This window comes from Marmota marmota, unplaced genomic scaffold, assembly GCF_001458135.2.
Source record: "Marmota marmota marmota unplaced genomic scaffold, marMar, whole genome shotgun sequence".
In the NCBI taxonomy this organism is placed as follows: Eukaryota; Metazoa; Chordata; class Mammalia; order Rodentia; family Sciuridae; genus Marmota; species Marmota marmota.
In genome coordinates, this window is record NW_026000103.1 from 5,883,644 (window position 1) to 5,901,624 (window position 17,981).

General features: G+C 34.3%; 1 protein-coding gene across 6 annotated transcripts in view; it reads left to right on the forward strand.

The window, feature by feature from the left end:
* Positions 1-10,191, forward strand: part of Frem1 (FRAS1 related extracellular matrix 1) — a 170,360-nt gene extending 160,169 nt beyond the window's left edge. For all 6 annotated transcript variants that reach the window (XM_015502585.2, XM_048783940.1, XM_048783941.1 and 3 more), the window contains 2 exons: positions 5,328-5,413; positions 7,596-10,191. In XM_015502585.2, the coding sequence (XP_015358071.1) occupies positions 5,328-5,413; positions 7,596-7,795 (286 nt within the window). In that variant the 3' untranslated portion in view covers positions 7,796-10,191. The remainder of the gene's footprint in view (positions 1-5,327; positions 5,414-7,595) is intronic.
* The last annotated feature ends 7,790 nt before the right edge of the window (positions 10,192-17,981 follow it).

Sequence of the window (17,981 nt, forward strand, 5' to 3'; positions counted from 1 at the left end):
GCATGCCAGGCGAGCGTGCTACCGCTTGAGCCACATCCCCAGCCCTATTCTTTATTCTGAGATGATGATCTTCTAGCTTTTTGGTTTTAAAAATCATTTTTATAAAATATTGGCACCTGACAGTAAAATTGTTGATAACTTCTTGTTGATAACCCTAAAATTATTATCATCAGTCAGTTTAATTGCAGCTAGCTTTTAATGGTGAGTAGCAACAGTAATTACAGAGTTTCTTCACAGATCCATTAATATTGTACAATTCAATCTTACCAATAATAAACTTAAGGCCCAAATTAATTTAAAAGCCTTCCTACTTCCTCACATACTTGACCCAAGATTTCATCTGCAATGATGGTTTTAAGCATTGTCACCCATGACCTACACTAGCCTGACCCAGTTCTATGTGCCTTCTTGCCAATAACGCCTTACTTTTATGTCATGCTTTATAGTTTACAGAATTCTTTCACCTGTATTAGCTTATTTGATCCTCCCATCACTTTTGTGAGGAAAGCAGGTATTATTAGCTACAGTTTACAGATTAAAATAAAAAAGTTTTAAGGAAGGAAAAACATTCACTTATGGTCATCTAAGTAAGTAAATGAAAGAGATAGGACTTACTTTTCCATTACAATCTCCAATTAGCTCCATCAGTACAGGGGATTTCTTATCACAGGTGTATTGACAAGCACATCTATTTTAACTTTGTGTTGGGTTAACCAAAAGTTGGTTTTCAAAATTATGTGCTAGAACTTTTGTATCTCTCACAGCAAAGAAATATTAAGATTTTTATTAAATTATGATTTCCAAATTTTCTTTGGACTTAAATCAAGCTAACCTTTCAGGGCAAACCTAAGGTAAAATCAAGTTCTGAGTTTATAGATTCGTTCATTCAACAGATGTTTATTGGGCATTTATTGAACCGGAAATGGCTAGATCAGGCCATACTTTGATGGGGTTGAGTTGGTTGGTTGTTTTTTGAAGTGCTGGAAACAGAATCCAGGGCCTCATACATGCTAGGCAAGTGATCTGACACTGAGCTAAACCTTTAGCACCAGACCATATTTTTTTTTAGACCTATTTTTTTAAAGATTTTTTTTAAGATGGATACAATATCTTTATTTATTTGCTAATTTTTTTAGTTGTTGACAAACCTTTATTTTATTTATTTATATGTGGTGCTGAGACTCAAACCCAGTGCCTCCTCACACATGCCAGACAAGTGCCCTACCACTGAGCCACAGCCCCTATTTTATTTATTTTATTTCTTTACTTTATGTAGTGCTGAGGATTGAACCTAGTGCCTCACATGTACAAGGCAAGCACTGTACCGCTGAGCTATGACCCCAGCCCCAGACCATATTTTTTAAAGTACTATTCTTTTGTATTGGCCCCACAGTCCAATAACTAAATAATTCCTTATTCATCAAAGAAATAGACACAATAACTCTCCAGATCCACCTGTCCTCTGTGGCAAGTCCAAAAATACTACATTTTACATCATTAATGTCATATAATCCTGATCATTCCTTACTACATTCCCTTCCCTGTGAAGAATATGAAAAATACTGAATTTAAAAACAGTATTTAGTATTTATTGACCTGAAGTCTTACTATAGGTCCAATTAAGAAGCTCCCTGGACCTAAATACAATAATATGAGCTGCAAGCAATATATATTGATTACATACCTTAGAAAATAAATGAGATTTAGAAATACTGGAAGTGGAAAAACATTTTGCTCTGGAATAATCCATTATAAAATCCATGATAATAGCTAAAGAATTCCCACCTCCCCTGCTAATCTATCTGAGTGATCATAGCAAGCACATCAAACAGTATTTTTATAAGCAGATTCAGAACTACTATTACTCAAATTATTTTGGAATTATTTTGATAAACTCTAGTCTCAGGGAATCATTTTAAACTGTGACTTCTTTTTAGATATAAAACTGAGAAAACTCTCAGAACAAGAGAAAAAATTTAAGGACAACTGGAGCTTTTCCACCATAGTTTAGAAAAACAACTCATTATCAGTAAAATAAACTTTTTCAAATTATATATTACCTAAACCCCATATTGATTCAGAAACTAAAATATCTCTCAAATACCATTCCTGATGATATTCCAGGGTATGTAAGGGAAGTAAAGAAAATACACATGGTGTAGTATTTTTAAAGCATCACTTAAAACTTCTAATCTTATACTTTCAATTGAAAGAATGGATGTAAAAATTGAGTGGATATAAATATAAACCTTTCCTTTGATTGCATTTGCATGATGCTTCAACATGCATTTTATTTCAGAAGGACAAAAAGAGTGACTACACTTATATGTACTAGTTACAGATATTTCAAAAATTGTCTACTAGCAGATTAAAAGTAAATAAAAATAAAAGATAATCATATTCCCTTGGATCAATTATTCCAGGAACAACATTTTTGGGTGGTAAGGCCACCTCCTCAGTATAAGTTTTTACTGAGCCCCAAAGTCCCCTCCTCCCTTTCAGCATATTTTTGTTCATCCTTTGGGCATTCTTTCTTCCCACATTCATTACTTTCCTGGTTCATTGTATTTACTCTGTTGGCTTAAAAGTGGGTACTCCTCTGGAATTGTCAGTTCCTTTTGGGTCAAAGTCACAGTTTAACATTTTATAACCTGGAGACTTACATTCTTATTATGTATTTTAGAAGATGGTTTTAGGTTCTGTAATTAGGATTAGTATGCATGTAGTATGCTGTAGTCCTAGGGGCCACTATTTGATTCTGTTCTGGGGCTCCCTCACTAGTATATGTTCTGGAAGATCTTTTACAGAGAGTCATTTATAATGCCCCTGTTTCAATAAGAACAGCACATTTTACTTCATCCCTTGTTCCTAATCAGATTACTAGCTCAACTCAATCTTTATCTCCAATCTCTTTTCCTCTCCATTGGTATTTTATTATTTTTATAACCCAAAGGAGCCAGACTCCTGGATTAGGCATTTCTTGAATTTACATATTGTAATCTCATCTGCTCATTTCCTAAGGCAGTCACTGTACATTGGTAATTCTATTATTATAGATCATTATCTATGAAGCCATTTTGTCTTCCCACAGGAGAGTCTGGAACCCCTGCTGGCTGATTCTTAAAGAATCCCCCTGAAATATACTGATACTTAATCAAAAACTTTAGAAGAAATAGATGTTTCTTCCTTCCTTCCTTCCTTCTTTCCTTCCTTCCTTCCTCTCTCTCTCTCTCTCTCTCTCTCTCTCTCTCTCTCTCTCTTTCTTTCTTTCATTTTCCACATTTTATTGGTGCATTATGGTCTTACATATTGATGGGATTTGTTGTTATATATTTGTATGTGTGTACAATAAGATGTTTATTTCTACAACCAGAAAAATTAGGTGTTGTTTTTAATTTTGTACTTTAAATGCCTTCAAATTTCAGAGGTGCCAAAGGATTTTTATTTGTGTATGTGTGGCTATATATTTCACTTTTATATCTACAATGCACATTTCTATAAGACAATATTTACAATATTTTATGGGTATATGAGCAAAAGTGAAAGTAATGGTATTTTTATAAAATAATCAACATGTAAATACACAAATATTTCTTTTGTATATAACTACATTCCAGCACTTGACCAATCTGAAGTAAAGCTATTTTCCTATCTGGTTCTTTTTTTGGGATGTCCTGCTTTTTGAAGAATCAGATAGAAAACTGAAATTGTATTTAAGCAACTAAAACATAACTTACAAAGTCTGTTTTAAAGATAGTTTCAGGTATCTTCAAGCTAGAGGAAAGATGAATATACTTGAATAAATCCATTACTTCCTGATGATGAAGTTGAGGGTGTGAGGTTGGTGAAATAAGGAAATTAGTTCAGTAAGAAAATCAGGGAGTTCAGTAAGGACTGAAGAGGTAGAGAAGGAAGTGGAGCCCTCATGTCCCTTGCTCTGTCCACTACACAATGCGGGCTGAGGCAGCCACTCAAGCCCTCCCTTGGCCTACACTGAATATGAGTTTGATATTCTGTGTTCTAAGCCCACAGCACATGATCATATTGGATGTGAGGAAAAGGGGAGGAAAGCTGCCCCATCCTACCTGCTGTAACTGTCAGACAGGAGCTGACGGTAAATAATGAGATCAGAACCAAGTCATAAAACCCAAATTCAGTACCTGAAGTCATGTGGTGGAAGGGCAAAGAGTCTTACATATTTCAGGGACCAGGAAGGCAACATTGCATTATAGAGCAGCAAAGCACTGATAGTAATGAGGAAAAATCAATAAGAAACAGACAAATTATGTTTAATGTATGTGGCAAAACCAGAGAAATAAATCTGAACTTTGGAAAAACATTGCAAAAATGTATAAAATTTAGTTCAATCATCATCTAACCCTATATAAATATTGCTAATTTTGTTTCCTACTTATTTTCATGTCAATGGATACTGACCAGGCCAGAAATCATGAAGATTTTTTGTTTGAATTTTCAAGTTTTTAAACATTTTAAAAAAGCTTATTCCTTTTAATTTTAATTGACAAATTATCATGTATATTTATGGGGCACAATGTGATGTTATGATACATGTATACATTGTGGATTTGTATTATAAAACTTTTTTTAAAGAAAAGATGTAATCTATTGTCTTTATAGTAAAGCATCTTAAAAGAGCTTTTATAAGAACTGCAGGGTAGTTAGGCACAATCAAATATTCCTTATACGTATAATTCAACTGTTTGCAAAAATAATTCAGAGAGAATTCTGTTTTGTGGGAAATTTTTTGTATGTGCTTACAAGAACAGATGCTTTAACTTCTACAAAATACATGAAGTTTTGATAATGGGATATACATATTTCACTGAGTATAATGAAATGGTTATAATTATTGGGTAATTTGACTAAACACACTAAACTCAAAATTTATATCTTAAGTCATTTTGTCTGAATAATTGACTCACCTTACTGATCAAATTAACTGGATAATTGCTAAATTTATAACAGAAAAAATCTCTTAAAAGAGTTAAAGTATTTTTTCATTAAGTAATTAATTTTTATAAGTAAGCAGTTGGTAATTTTACAAAAAGATGCGTGAAACTCATTGAACTGTGCTTTTTAAAGTGCAGGTACTATAAGAACCCTTTCCCTGTTGTCAACTATCCCTACCCTGCAGACACTCATGAAAGAAAAAATAGAGTATTAAAGTCTTGGAAAAATCCTTTCTACATATAACACCTTTTTTTTTTTTGATGTTTTAAACTTATTTTTTTATTATGTTATGCATTTTGTATGAGCAAAAATGTCAATTACCTGTTGCTGACATTCTTATTTTCATTTGTGTATAGATACCTGGGAAATCTCGTAACTGTATTCTCCAGGCAGCACATGCAGTGGCTCTGGGACATCAGTGGAAGAAAGCCCTTTTGGATAGGCAAGTATCTGTTATGCTGAGGAGGGAGGCAGAACACAAAGAGAATAGGTACCAACACCTCCTGCTCCCTTTTAGCAACCAAGTAATTGTAGTTTGCAATAAAGGGCAATGATTAGATGATTAGTCTAATCATCTGTCTTTTGAAACTAGCAGTTCCTAGCACCAAAAACTAAACCTTGTCTTAAGCCTTTTGACACAATACTTCATTTTCAGACATCTGTTCCAAGAAATAATTAGGGATGTGGTCAGATTGATAGCTAGGAGAATATAATGCAATGACATTTCTAAACTTTAAAAATTAAAATTATTTGTAAATAGGGAATGGATAAATTATAATATGGTCATGTGAAAGCACACTTACTTAATTTTGAAATAAAATATATTTAATGCTTTTTTAAGGTTTTAACTATTAAAGGCATGACAAAATGCCTATGCTTGTTTATTAATTGATTCAACAAAAATATGTTGGTTACATATTATATGTAAAATATGTAATGCTTTGCATTTGTGACAAGGTGGTAAGTAAAAAAGTCAAAGTCCACAGCCATAAGAATTAATAATTTATAATAAAAAAGAAATTCATATGCATAAGGTATATATATATATATAAATATAGAGAAATATATGCTAAAGAATTTGAAATGATTTACCTCTACTCAAGAACTATAGATGCTTTTACTTTTATTCCTTGGTTTCTGAAGTTTTTAAAATGTTTTCTACAATTATTTTTTAAAGTTGCTGATGGATCTTTATTTTATTCATTTGTTTATATGTGGTTCTGAGAATCGAATCCAGTGCCTCACACATGCTAGTCAATCGCTCTGCCACTGAGTCACACCCCCAGCCCTATTTTCTACAATTTTGACAATAATAACAAGTCTTTATAAGCTACTTTTGGAAATAGAATTCTCAGGGCACATCAAAGTCAGTATTCTTAACTGCTCCTTAGAGGCACTATATTTAAGGGAATTATGGTAAATCCAGTCTTGGTGTCTCAAAATTTCTGTAATACTTAGTAAGTCTTTAAATTCAGATATGAAATTGAGAGTATTAAGAGTTGGGTTGCAACATAAGTTTTATCTACATCCTTAACCATGTTTTTTTTTTTTTTTAAATATTTATTTATTTATTTTTCGGTGGACACAACATCTTTGTTTGTATGTGGTGCTGAGGATCGAACCCGGGCCGCACGCATGCCAGGCGAGCGCGCTACCACTTGAGCCACATCCCCAGCCCCCTTAACCATGCTTTTTAAGACTTTGTTCTCACAAAGTACTTAGGCATAGTATTATTATCTGATCATTAACTCAAGGAAGCAATCTACATGAACATAGGGTATTTCTAAACAAAAAACATTTCAGTTGATTTCACCCAAAAATATTGGTTGAAAATCAGTTGGGAAAGATTACATGCTCTGTAACTGGGACTGTTGTCAGGGTCAAATTTGAGTTGGAAAATGTTAGATCATGCTATTAAAATGGATTCCTTCCTTTTTTTTCCTTTTGTTATTTCTATTATGAATGAGAGTGAGGGGGAAGAATACTTCTTTAAGAAAATATTATAGAAGCTGTACAACATTAGAATGCAATTTGCACCAATTGCCAGTAGGAATAGAGAGGCAAGAAGAGAAAACCATTTTTTTATTGGAATTGTAGCAGATTGAAACATCTTAAGCTCCAGACTAAAAATAATACTTCATAAGCTACTTTCAAATATGAAAACCAAGACATTTAAGTAATGTAGAAGAACAAGGAACAAGAAAATACCTATAGCCCTATGATAAGAGTTCTATGTGTAGAATGATACACATACTAATACTGGCTGATGTTTATTAAACACATATGTGGAGAGTTCTATATACATTATTTTATTTAATCCTCCAAACATGTACATGTATTTTCATACCCATTCCTTAGACGACAAAAAGGAAACTCAGCGAGCATAAGTAACCTGCCCAAAGGGGCTTAGCTAGCAACTGGTGGAGTTAGAATTTGGACTCAAATTTGTCTGATTCCAAAGTCTTATACTATTGTGTATTGTAGTATTCCCAGTTTCTATTCTTTGTTTTAGAACCTGGACCCACATTGGCATGTCATAACTGTGGTTAGAACAACAGACTAGATAGGCTATCTAAGTGTAAATGTAATAAAATTGTTTGGCACGTTCTTTTGGCTCACATTAGGTTTGAATGACCAAGCGCACGCTGGCCACTGGGAATGGATTGGAGGTGAACCTGTCACCTTCACCAACTGGAGGAGAGAGCCCCCTCAACACTCAAAGCCTGGAAAGAACTGTGTTTTGGTCCAAAGAGGAGGTAAATGGCAAACAAAGAACTGTATGAAGGGCAAACCTCAAAATTTCATGTGCTCCAGGAAACTCTAAATGTAACTTGCTCTACAGAAGCCACCAGAGATTTCTCATCTATTTATTTACAGGATTTCTGAAGATTGCTCAATAGAGACAAATTGTCTTGACTGAGTGTGTACATCTTTGTGATTCTATCCAGTAAAAATATAGTACCTAGGTTAGTATTTCAGGAAGATTGATAAATGAATACTTCTTACAGGATAAAATACAATTTTTGTATTTCAGTACCTTTCAAAATAAATGCCTGCAGTATTATGAGGTGTAAGATTTGCTTATTCCAGAAGACCAGCTCCCTCACCCTACTCCATTTCTTAAGCAGTGCCAATGTTCATGGTCCTTAGATATTTTTATCCTCATTATCTCAAGTGAATCTATTCTGCAGCCTCCATGACAGGTGCTCCTAGCACTTCAGTCGGAGGGACTACCCATTCATTAAGCCAACATTGAATTGCAAAGGGTGGGTTTATCCCTTTAGGGACCTTTCAGTGTGAAACCTAAAATTAGAAACTGTGGATGTAAAAAAATTCTCTTTTAGTTGGAAGAATCTTGCAGATGGAGGTTCAACTTCAAAGGTATAGTTCAGGTGAGAATTCAGGGAGCTATCTGTACTTTAGAGACCTACCCATCGCTACTCAACAAACTCCTTTTCCAGCATGAATGTTGGCATTGTGCCATTCCAAAGCTAAAGATTGGGTTTCCCCAGGCTTCCAGAGTCATATGAAATTTGCAGTAACATAATCTCTTCATCTTTGTTGGTGTTTATTGTACCAACTAGTGTTTCTCAAGGACATTTGGAATAAGGAGTATCTATGAATGATGGTTGACATTTGGAAGAAAAATAATGCTTCCTCAGAAGTGTTCCCATGAACTATGCTGACAAACAAAGAAAAGTAATATTGAAAACAGAGCCTTTGAAAGCTTACATTCTCAGAAAAGATTTCGATGCAATTTTAGCCCTTAAATCTTTAATATTTTTAGAAATGCTGTGTTAACTAGACTCTCTAATGGAAAAGTACCTTATTAATTTATAAACTCAGCTGAGTGAAACATTTTCATAGCAATGAACACGTTGTAACCTTCACAAAACTCCCTTCTGAAATCAATGCTTAATTATAGAGAAATTAGAACTTTATTTGTGAAATGTTTATTAAAATTTTTGTTTGCACAATCACTGAAAAATATGGTTGTGCCAAATGTAACTTGCTATCTGAGCACCAGTGTAACTTCAGAATTAAAATGGATTATGAAAGACCAGAGTGCTTTTCTATGATAATAACTTGAGTGTTGTAGACACTAAAAATGGTTTAAGAAAGTTATTCCAGTTTCTGGATATGAAAACATGACAGATTTGTTTTATTTCTGTTCATTTATCAAAGTCTTGACTAATGGAAAATTTTACATAGAGAGGTTATGATAAGACTCAGATGTTCTGTCTCTTACTTAAATCTCCATGTGATTTCAGAGTAAGGGAAGGGAGCTCCTTACATTAGATGGCTGATTCCTATATGCACAGGACATAAGCATCCTCTGGTGTTTAACCCAAATATGCCAAACCCATCCTCCATACCAGCTCTAGCCAATTCCTTGTGATTCACTGCCTTCTGCAGAGTGGAAAGGTGGGATTCCTGGGAAAAAACAGAAAGGTTAAATCCTAGGGAAAAAGTAAAAGTTCCGAGAATAAGGAATTTAAGGGCTATTACTTCCTACTAGAAATCTAAAAATATATAAACTTATTTAAAACTGGAAGTCTAGAACTATATCAACTGTGTGGAAACTGGTTGGCATGATAAATTTATTACTCTTTTCTGCATTGACAATGACACAACTGTAATTGCAAATGTTATCATAGAGGAGAATGGTTTGATTTTTATAACAACTAGACATATTAGAGTGGAGGAATGGGTTATAGAAGAGAAAGAGAGTGACTGGGCAGAAGGCTCATGTAGGAAAGGGTGGTGATGATGATATCTAGGAAAAAGAATGGCAAGAAGGAGGACTTGAATGTTACCAGCTCTCTTCCCCACACCTGAACACTGACTCTGGGAAAGTTCCCCTGTATCCAAGGGCATTAACACAGCACAGCAGTGTGTAACTTTCCAGAATCTTGTTGATATGGATCTTTAATACATAACATATAATTTGCTAAAAATAAATTTTAAAGGCATATGATAATCATTTCCTCTCTTTCCAAGGAGTGGTAAAAATAAACCAGGTGACATTTGTTTGCATTTCTGTTTTTGTTTATTTTTAATACAGCCCAAAAGCTATGTACCTATTTTAATTAACACTATGGTTCTGTGTAATTTTAAGCCATAAATTGGTGTTGATTTCTGCAACAAAGCTGCATATTAAATGTACTCTATCTAGTATTGTATCAACATTTTAAAAAATAAATTTATTTCTAGTTCTCAGGTATTGTTCCTTTAGTTTTGACATTTTATATTTTTCCCAGGGGCATGTGGGTTTTTTTTTTTTAAATATCAATGAGTCTGTCTATTATAAGAAGGAATGGGTAGAAAGCTTAGTATGTCTCTTGTGTTTACTGTTTAGAGCAGCTTCTAGTTATATGACTTCCATTCGTCCATATACCTATTATTCATTCAACAAATATTCAATAAGCCTCAACTCTGCAACTGGCATTGTTCTATATAAAGATATGGTAGTGAATGGGATAGGAAAACGAAAGCATAAAAGCTTGGCAATTATATGCAAATTTCTAATAGCTTTTTTTTTTTTTTTTTAAGCCTTAAGCTTTTTTATCAGGGAGAAACTCACAGTGAAAATCATTGATTACATTATCACTTTTTAGAGGGAAGCATACTCAGATACATCAGCTTAGGGTGACTTTTGTGATATTTCTCTCCTGATTAAGGAACTGGTGCTGACTTCCTGAGTTTATAATCAGGTCAAAGTGTTATTGATAGCAGTTGTCCCAAATTTCCTGTCTCCAGGATTGTTAGGATATGAGGGATTCAGATGTAGTTAATTGATTTTGTAACACTTTTTTTTTTGGGGGGGGGGGGGTGAAATGACAAGCAGTATGTATCTCTGTACCTTAGAGATTTCTGGGGCAACAGAAATTAAAGGGAGAGATCTATGACATCATCTCATCTAGAGATGAGAAGACTGAGATCCTCAGAAGAAATCAGTACTTACAACCAAGGTCTTCCTAATGCTAGGCTGCATCTCTTCCCCTGTTCCACACAGTATCCTATCCTTAGCAGATGGCTTTATTATATTTCAGTAAAACACCTTTAAATGATAAGTATGATAATATTTACCTTATACTTGAAAACACTATTGTAAGTGAAAGTAGACCCCAAACCATATAATATATGAATCCATTTATATCAAATGTCCAGAATAGGCAAATCTATAAAGATGAAATAGATTAGTGGAAGAATTGGGGAACTGGGACAAACTATTAATAGGTACAGGGTTTCTTTTTGAGAATGTGGAGTTAGGTGATGATGATAGTTGGATAACATAGTAAATATACTAAAAGCCATTAAAGTGAACACTTTAAATTGGTTTATTTTGTGTTACGCAGTGTATCTCAATAAAACATACTGTTAAAAATCACCAAATAAAATTTATTTCAAAAACTACAAATGGGATGATGTATTTGTTGTGTGTTTATCTGACTCATCCAAGATATGTTTTGCAATTTTTTCCCTATGTCTCACCCATACTTTTGTTTATTTTATGTGTGTGTGTGTGTGTGTGTGTGTGTTGGTTAAGGAGAAGGGAATGCTGATTTGACATATTTTTAAATTTACAGCACTGCTTTATTGATCTCCCTCTTCTTTCTCCCCATCAATCATGGAAAAGAAATGTTACTAATGGCAGAGAGTGTCTGGATGTCTGTAATATACAGAACACCATGATTTCTTAAAATTAACTTTACAAGCCTTTAGAGCAGGATCATGCAGGAAATGAATATACTATCCTCATAACATACACTTATAACTGTTCATTTTGAGCAGTTTTATAGGCCTTATACTCTGCTAGGCAATAAAGTTCAGTTTATCTTAAGACAGAAAGGAACAAAAATCAACCAACACTTCCATTAAAGGCCTCATGGTAACCTGCAACACTTTTTCCAAGCAATGATGTATGAATTCACCTTTTGCTTCTATCTCCATCTGTATTTTTCCTTTCCAAAAGCAATCAATCTCAACTTACCTGACAAGGAAAAAAAATGTTCACACTCAACTATATGCTGTCCATAAGAAATATATTTTAAATGTAAATACGCAACACATTTAAAGTAAAAGAAAGGAGGAATTAGAAGGGAGACCAGTATGGTAGAGGAAGACAATCTGGGAAGGGAAGAGGGGCGGGAACTAGACAGTGAAACTGAACAAATTATGTTTTTATGTATGCACAAATGTGCCACGATGAAGCCATTCTATAGAATATTCACCAAAAAAAAAAGATATGCCACCTTAAACCTAGTTAAAATTTAAGCAGCTATAGTAATATTAGAGTAGATTTTAGATGAATGAACATTGCCAAGAATAAATAAAGGCACTTTAGAATGTCATCAATACATTAAGAAAATCTAATTATCCAAAACATATATGCATCTAATAACAAAGCTTAAAAATATATGGAGAAAAGCTGGTAGAATGGAAAAGAGAAATAGATCAATCTATACTCATAGTCAGAAAAGTTAATATCCCTTTTTCAGTATCTGTTGGAATAAATAGCTAGAAAATCAGAAGGATATAGAAGTGTGGGCACTATTAACCAAAGTAACACGAATGAAATATATAGAACACTTTACCCAACAACAGCAGAATGTATCTTCTTTTCCAGGGTACACGACACATTTACCTGAACAGAACATATGGTAGGACATAAAACAAGTCTTAGTAAGTTTAAAAGGATTCAAGTCATACAAAATGTGTTCTCGGACCATAGTGGAATCAAATTAGAAAGCAATAACAAATATTTCTGAAAGATCCCCAAGTGATTAGACACTAAATTATATTCTTCTTTAACACAGAGGTTAAAAAAGAAATCAAAGAGGAAATTAAGAAGGATTATCAGAATAAAAATGAAAACAACATATCAAAGTTTGTGGGATGCCATTAAGGCAATACTTAAGGGAAATTTTATAGCACTAAATGCTTTTATTAGAAAGGAATAACCTCACTTGCCCTTTAAGAAAAACGGAAATAAAGCAGAAATATAAAGATCAGGACAAAAATCAAATGAAATGGCAAACTGAAAAACAAGAGAGAAGGCAAATGAAATCAAAAGCTGACTCATTGAGAATTTATATGTATATAATGTGTGTGTGTGTGTGTGAATCTCCAGACTGAGTTGGACAAAGAAAGACATGGATTACTAACAATCTGCATTATTGTAGATTCTATAGTTTAAAGAACAGTAAGGGGATATCATAAACAGCATAACACAAGTAAATTCAACAACCTAAATGAAATGAGTAAGTTCTTTGAAAACACAAACAACAGAAGCTCAAAAATAAATAAATAAATAAATAACTTTAAAAAGTTGTATAACTAAAAAAACTGAATTTGTAGTTTAAAACTTTCTCACAAAGAAAACTCCAGTCTCAGCTAGCTTCACTACAGAATTCTACAAATATTTAAGGAAGAAATATTACCAGTTCTACAAAACACTCATTCAGAGGATTGAAAAGGAAGAACTACTTTCCACATTACATGCCAATATTACTCTAAAACTAAACTATACAAAGATATTAGCAGAAAAGAAAACTTTAGTTCCTCATGAATATTTATGGAAAAAATTGTAAACAAAATTTGACCATTTCAAACAAAGCAAGATATACAAATGGATAATACATCTTGACCAAGTTATTGTTAAGAGAATGAAAGGACAAGTCACAGATTGGGAGAGAAAGTTTACTATGCATACATTTGATAAAGGAATGGTATCTAGATTATATTTTTTAAAACCTTGAAACTCAAAATGGGATTTTTTAAATGGGGAGAAGATTTTAAGCGTTATTTCTTACACACACACAAAGATATATGGATCACAAATAAAAACACAAGAATATGAAGAAATCATTGGTCATTAGGAAAATATAAATTTAGCCCACAATGAGATAGTACTATTTACCTAATAGATGGCTAAAATGAAAAAGATGTACTATTCCAGCTGTTGGTGGGGGTGTGGAGAAACTGGAACCATAGTGCACTGTTGGTGGAATGATAAAATGGCACAACCACTTTGAAAAATGATTCGGTGGTTTCTTAAAGAGTTAAACATATAACTTCCATATTATCTAGCCATTGCATCTCTTAACTAAGAAAAAAGAAAGCCTAATTTCTATTCAAAGACTTAACACATGAGCCGGGCATTGTAGTACATATATAATTCCAGAGATTCAGGAGGCTGAGGCAGGAAGATCACAACTTTAAGGCCAGTCTCAGAAACTTAGTGAGAACTTGTTTCAAAATAAAAAGTTTTAAAAGGTGGGAAGGGAGTTGTGGATATAGCTCAGTGGTAATCCCCACCAGGTTAATATCCAGTACAAAAAAAAAAAGTACATGTGAACATTCATAGTAGTTTAATTTATAATAGACAAAACTATAAACAACCCAAAAGTCCATTTATGGATAAATAAGCAACCTATGGGATGTGTGTACAGTGGAATAAAACAAATGAGTTATTGACACAATGTGGATGATACGCAGAGTAATTATGCTGAGTGAAAGAAACCTGACAAAAAAAAGAGCACAAAGTACACATGTATATAGTACTTTATAGAAAATTCTGGAAAGTGTAAGCTAAGTAATAGTGGCAGAAAATAAATTAGATGTTAGGTGGGAAGGTCATGAGGAAACCTTTGAGAGTGGTGGATATATTCACTATCTTGGTCACAATAATAGTGTCATAGATATAAACATATACTCTTATATGTCAAATTCTACCAAGTCATATATTTAAAATGTATAGTTTATTATTTGTCAAATCTACTTCAACAAAAATTGTTTAAAGAAAAAAGAAACAATTTCTCTAACATGTTAGAAAATCTTCAGCAGATATGCATGATATGATATGCATGAAGATGTCTTTATTTCAGGGTCATAAATATTTGGAGCAAAATTATATGATTAAAATGTCCAGTGATAAAAAAACCTAATAGAATTTTATATTGCCTCATTAAATTGATAGTTCTTTCACATAGTGTTAATTTAAAATAGAATGTAAAATAATATATGCACCATTTTAATAGCTTCATGGTAATAGGCAAACTGATGGGAGAAAAACATGAGGTGGGGTCATATCTCAATTCTATGTTGCTAGCCATGTATCCTAAATTTCCCAAACTTTGGATTTTCACAAATAAAATGAAGATATCAATAATTTCCTAGAAGAACTGAAAATTAAATGTGAAAACTATAAAGAATATGACTTGGACATAGTAGGCCCTCAATCTAAGATAAAAATTAAAAGCTTCACTCTGTGGTGCGTGTGCGTGTGTGTGTGTGTGTGTGTGTGTGTGTGTGTGTGATGCAAAGCCAGCCTCTGCTTGGAAGAACAACAACTTTCAACAGGACCTGTTTTCATCGGTGATTTCCCTTCAGTTTTTTCCCCAGAAAGGAGGAACTGTGAGTGCGAGGATTGGGGTTTTAAGGTTCTTCATTCCCAGTGAGAACTTTCCCACATGTTAGGACATTTGTGCTAAACATGGAAATATTTTTATTTTTGGAGATATCCAGATGAATGAGGGAGCCCCCCCCCCGCTTTTTTGAAAAACAAAAAAGTGTATATTTGTTGCATATAACATGTTTGAAATATGTACATATTGTTTAATGGTTCAGTTGAACAAATTAGCATATGTATTACCTCCTATACTTATTTTTTTGTGTTGAGAGTACCTAAAATCTATCAGCAGTTTTCAAGAATACAACACACTGTTATTAACTGCAATCACTGTGTAGTTCTGTTGATCTGATGAACTTATTCCCCCTCTCTGAGACTTTGTTCCCTTTAACCAGCATATCTCCCATCCTCACCTCACCCCTGGTAACCACTCTTCTACTTTCTGTTTCTATGAGCTCAACTTCTATAGATTGTGCAGATCACATGGTATTTGTCTTACTGTGCCTGGCTTATGACTGTGAGAGCCCTTTTAAAACCCCAGTATTCCTTTCTTTCAGAAAAGAACCATCACACACAACTCTCATTCTAAAAAGACAAATTCTCAGGAATAATTTTTCACTTGATAAAGGATTGTTTGCTTTGCTAATGGACTGGACTTGTGTCATAGCTATTTTCTAAACATGACTCTTCCTGGAGTCACATTTTTGAAGTTTCCTTTTGCATTCAGCATTTAAGGACACATTTTTTTTTTTTTTTGCATATACAGAAGAGGACTGTGTTTACAAATCATGCTCCAAATCAACACTTGAAGATCTAAATGGTGCTAAGTGGAGAGAAAAGTGGTTCTGTCTATGTGGGAGTCAGGAAGGATTTAAGGAAGAAGCTAATTAACAGACAGGACCAGCAGGGACTGGCTCCCAGTAAATTGATTCCTTGCCTACAGCTCTCCTACCTGGCAGAATCACGAGGTCATTTGGGAGATTAGACACAAGTAAAGGCTTCTTGGAGTTTCATATTTGAACCAAATTGGAGTTTTTTGCAAATATGTCTAAGTCCTGCTCAGCTTTATGGCAAACCTGGGCCCAACATCAGGTACACAGCAGAAGGCAAACCCTGGCTGGAAAATCTGCTTTGCTTTTGCATTTTATTGTCACGATTTTTCACAGTTTGTCTCGTGCCACCTTGTTACTTAATTCCTGCACCTCGAAGGGAAAATGTGTAATATTTTAATATTTATGTTACAGATACTTAAGATTATGTTTCTACATAGGTGGTGCCAAGATAGTCAAGCCAACTTTTATTTATAGAGGGTAGAAAATATAAATCTGTCTAAAATCTTTCATGAAATGAGGTTTTAATATTTCCAAAGAGTTGATTTTGGTGCCTACTCTTGGGGAGCCTTAGAGAAGGGTTGTCAATACAAAGGCGTCATTGTTTTAGGTTTCCTATCCATGACTTGTTCCCCCCACTCAACTTCCCTCTCTTGGCAACTTCTCTTTGCATTCTGTCCTACATTTGGCCCTGAGTCAGTTGAAATCTTTGCAAGTTGATTTTCCATTCCCATCTGAATTTCAGCTTAGCTGTGGAACTGTTTTCCATGTGTTTTTAATCATTTGTCCATGTGTTATGAGCTTATAGGGACAATATGGTTCCCCCAAGCTGCCTGCATTGTATCAGCAAAAACTGGCAAGGTGGCCAGGAGGGGAACAGTTTTCAGACAGATGCCCCTACACTCATTTCTGTTGGTGACATACCACCTCCATCTTCCAGCTGGAGTGCAACCATTTACAAGCTTCCTGAAGTTACCTAACAGACATAGCAGCCCTTGGCATGAGTTACCTTTTTCAGGAGTGTCATTGTCCTTCAGGAGAGACTTGCCTGGGAACTGTGGCAATGTGACAAAGTCCAAAAGACCTACTCTCAGATTATGGCCAGGCTGGGAAATAAAGAATGGTTTATTCTGAGCCTTTCCTGATTCAGTGCAAATTTGATTTAAAAATAAGAGTCTAAACACAGAGATTGAAGGATAAGTTCTCTAGGACAAAGAGATACCTCTTAGAAAGTCAAAGCACAACAAGGACCTGTGTCAGAAGTTTCCATCCACATTTGTATTAGATTCGTTATGTTAAAACAAACATTCACTAACCTTCTATCTATAAAGCGAGAGGCCAGGGACAGGAAAGAAACAGAAAAATGAATTAAACCAAATCCTTGTGCCCAGAGTTGCTAACCACACAGTCTCCAATGAACACAGTCCCTGCCTTTGGAGAGTTGTCGCTCCCTGCTTAAGAAGACACACATGTACCCAAATTAAGCCAAATACAAGGAATCACTAAGTGGCTGAATAAAGAAAGAACCCAGCTTTCAAAGTCAAAAAAAAAAAAATCCCAGCATTATGGGCACAATGGCTCCCTTATAAATCCTCGACTACTTGGGAGCTGACTGGATGGCAGGTCTGCTCTCATTGTAGCCTAAAAATTTGGGCTTCTCATAGCTTTTTGCCCACTGACTTCCCTGTCTTTCTCCATTCTGTTGAGGACCCATTTCATGAGAAATTAATTAAATGTTGTAGAGAGTTCAAGTAGCTACAAGAAGG